Consider the following 3,392-nt stretch of genomic DNA (forward strand, 5'->3'; position numbering starts at 1 on the left):
GGGGGCAGATTTTCCTCTTTCTCCCCCCTCTTCCCTCCCGTTGCTTCCTCTCCCGAACAAGGGGGATGAAGAAGCCAAAAAGCCCTACCTGTGCTTGACCGTGCTTTCGGTCGCGATTTGCACCCGAAGCCGGTAGGCGATCCTCCTAAGAGGCTACTGGGGGGAAAAAGTCCAGAGCCATATTCTGGGACATACGGTGGGTAGGTAGTGATGGGGTGATGAGCGGAGGAGGTGGCTCCTCCTAAAGAGGCCATGCTGCTCCGAGAGTGAGAGGACTCCAGCTTCATGGTATCGGCCAGGGACACCTGGTATTTGATGCATTCCTTCTCGTCTTGTCGGGTGGAGCCGGTGGAACCGGGGGTGGAGATGGACGGATCCGGGGACACATCTTTAGGAGGGGTCGGTGGGAAGGTGAAAAGGTGCGGGCTGGAGTGGCCGGCGGATAAAGTGGAAGAGGAGGCGGGTGGGTAGACGGAAAGGGGTCCCGGTGAGCTGTGATGGATGGAGGTCTTGGAGAAAGGGCTGAGGTTCCAAGGGGAAGCGCTGTGATGGCTGCTCAGCGCCTTGCTGCCGTCCAGCCAGGGCAGCGAGCCGTGCAGCAGCGGGGGGCGGCACACCTGGCTCCCTGCTCGGAGAAAACACAGCGAAAATCCCGTTACATTCCCTTTGCCACCCTGACAAAGCCACCCCGGGGGGGGTCCCGGACTGTATCCCGCCACCGCCACCTCCTTCTCAAAGGGCTCAGCATGCGGGGGGAGCAAGTTAAATTACATCTGATGCAAAGCCCCACTCCCCTTTAAAAATAATAATAATAATTAAAATTTAAAAGCTGCGATAGCCTGAGGTGGCAGCCCCTCTGCTGCTCAGGAGAGGGTCTCTGGGTCGGGAACCCCCCCCCGAGCAGGGATGCCAGCCCGGGTACATGGAATTTGGTGATCCCTGCTTCACTCTCTCCCTTCTCCGGACAATCCCACGCGGACTTTGAAGGGAAGATCCTGCGTGAAATTGCCAAGCCCCGACTGCAGAAATCTTTCTTTTTTTTTTTTTCCTTAACTGGAAAATAATTTCCCGAAGGCAGCCGTGGGCTATAAACCCTGGGAATATTCTGGCCAAACGAAGAACATCAGAAGATGCCTACGGACGTGATAATAACCTTTCCAACAGAGCTGCTGGACTAAAAAAAAAAACCGCCTAGTTTTGTCTTTTTTTCTTCCACGAGGCTGCACGTAAATGTTAGGCGGCTTTTTTTTTTTTTTTTTTTTTTTTGTGGCGATATGGCACACACAGAGTACCAACTGTCTCAAAAGAAACTCTCCATCCCCTTCTTATGACAAGACACCCTTCACTTGTATTTTAAAATACAGACCTGGACTTTGGGGGAGAAAAAAAAAAAACAAAAAAAACCAACAACAAAACACCAACCCAAAACCCAATAGATTTATGCAGCCAAACCTTGTTTTCTTTGATTGCAAATGTTCTTGAGGGATAGTATCTAATATTTTAAATTAATCACTGCCCTTGCTAAATATATATACATATATATCTCTCCAAAGAGTCAAATCTACCCAAATCCACAGCAACTTGAGCAAATCGCTATAAGCTGAAAAACACAGTTATTCAACTGGAGGAGAGCGAGTTTGTGCCTGCTAATAGAGCCCTGGAAATACATCGACATCTACAGAGCCTTAACCTCTGTAGGTATCTGATATGTGTGTAGAGACTGCTAAATATACAGAAGGAGAGATGCAAACACAGATCTATAGAGCGACAAATAGTGAAAGACCTGGTGAAGTGTGGACACGTATGTTTGCATGGGAGGTTGTGTGTGTCTAGAAAATCTCCAAGCTAGTTTTCACCGTACCAGACATTTGTGAACAATACTGAAAGTAACTGCTCGAAAGGAAGGGAAGGTGGGTTATACGAATAGAAAGGGTCAAGATTCATTATCTTCTCCAGGAAGTAGCATAGTAAATAATATTCAGGCTAGATCAGAGAGACCGCATTTCCACTTTCTGCTGATATATTGGAAAAAAGAAATGAAAAGAAAAGAAAAGAAAAGAAAGAAAGGTCAAAGGCTGCTGATCCTTAGAAATAATTGTTTTAAAGGGACTAATAGCAGAACAATGCAGTTACTGAGCGGAGCCTAATGCAGACTCACACTCAACAAGTAGCTGAGGGCTGGGAGCAGCCCCCTGAACCCGGCTCGGCTCCATCTCCACTTGCTTGTCCCGCTTCTTCTCCTTGATTTTGGGGTGATTTCCACTGCAAACCTCAGGCTTTTTAGATTTCACCACTACAGAGGTCACCATCCACCTTTGCAAATCAGCATCTGCTTTTTTCCCTCCTTTTTTTGATATTTCTCTTTTCCCTATCTTTTAGCCATACAGGTAAACTCCAGCTATAAATACTGGATCTCTCCTAGTCTTCATAAGAAGATGCCACCAAAACACTACTCTTCCCTCCGTGGACCTGGGCCCCATCGGCCCCAGGTGTTTCGCCTCCTTTCTAAAAGCTGTGACCCAGGAACAAAATTCACATTGTGGATCACTACCTTCCTGCAGGACCCTCTGGAAAACACACCAGGTCTGATAGCTAATTGCACCACGAGATATATGTTTCTTTTTTTCCCCCTTTCTTTCCTATTTTTAACACACGCCATGGTGCGGCCCTGGGTGCATGTGAAAAACTTTCGGCCCAAGCCTAACAAGCTCACCAAGTGCGAATGAAATAGCCCAAGCGTGAGGACAGCAGGGTCATTTTCACACCCCTGCTCTCCAGCTTGCTTTTCTCCCTCGGAGCAGCTTAATCGTGCAAAAACTAAACACGGTATGAAAACCCTAACTGTTAACCTAATTAAAGAGAGGGGAAAGGGGGGAAATTAAAGTGAAAGAGAGTGGGAAAGAGGAAGAAGATGAGATGAAAGGGAAAGAAAGAGAAAGGAGAGCAAGAGAGGGGGAAAGGGAGAGGGAAGAGAAAGGGGAGATAAGAGAGGAGAGGAAGAGAGTGAGAGAAAGAGAGAAAGAACAAGGGAAAAAGAGAGAGGGAAAGAAAGCGAGAAACAAGAAGAGAAAGAAAGAAAGAAAAGAAAGAGAAAGAAAAGAAGGAAAGAAAGAAAGAAAGAAAAGAAGGAAAGAAAGAAAAGGAAAGAAAAGGAGGAAAGAAAGAAAGAAAAGAAAAGGAGGAAAGAAAGAAAGAAAGAAAGAAAGAAAAGAAAGAAAAAGAAAGAAAAGGAGGAAAGAAAGAAAGAAAAGAAAGAAGGAAAGAAAGATTAAGGAAAAAAATAAATAGAAAGGAAGGAAGCCTGGATTTTGATTTTTTTTCCAGTAAGCCAACCCCAAAATCCACCCGTGACGTAGTTTCCATGCCGGCAGGAGAGGTGCCGGGGTCTGCCC

General features: G+C 46.5%; 1 protein-coding gene across 3 annotated transcripts in view; it reads right to left on the reverse strand.

Moving 5' to 3' along the window:
* Nucleotides 1–3,392, reverse strand: part of GATA3 (GATA binding protein 3) — a 19,403-nt gene that overhangs the window by 15,433 nt on the left and 578 nt on the right. For 2 of the 3 annotated variants that reach the window (XM_009882954.1, XM_009882955.1), the window contains exon 2: nt 89–625. In XM_009882954.1, coding sequence (XP_009881256.1) covers nt 89–625 — 537 coding nt within the window. Of the gene's footprint in view, nt 1–88; nt 629–3,392 lie in introns of all 3 variants that reach the window. The other variant, XM_009882953.1, reaches the window with a different exon arrangement.

This window comes from Charadrius vociferus, unplaced genomic scaffold (genome assembly GCF_000708025.1).
Source record: "Charadrius vociferus isolate BGI_N301 unplaced genomic scaffold, ASM70802v2 scaffold32, whole genome shotgun sequence".
NCBI classification, from domain to species: domain Eukaryota; kingdom Metazoa; phylum Chordata; class Aves; order Charadriiformes; family Charadriidae; genus Charadrius; species Charadrius vociferus.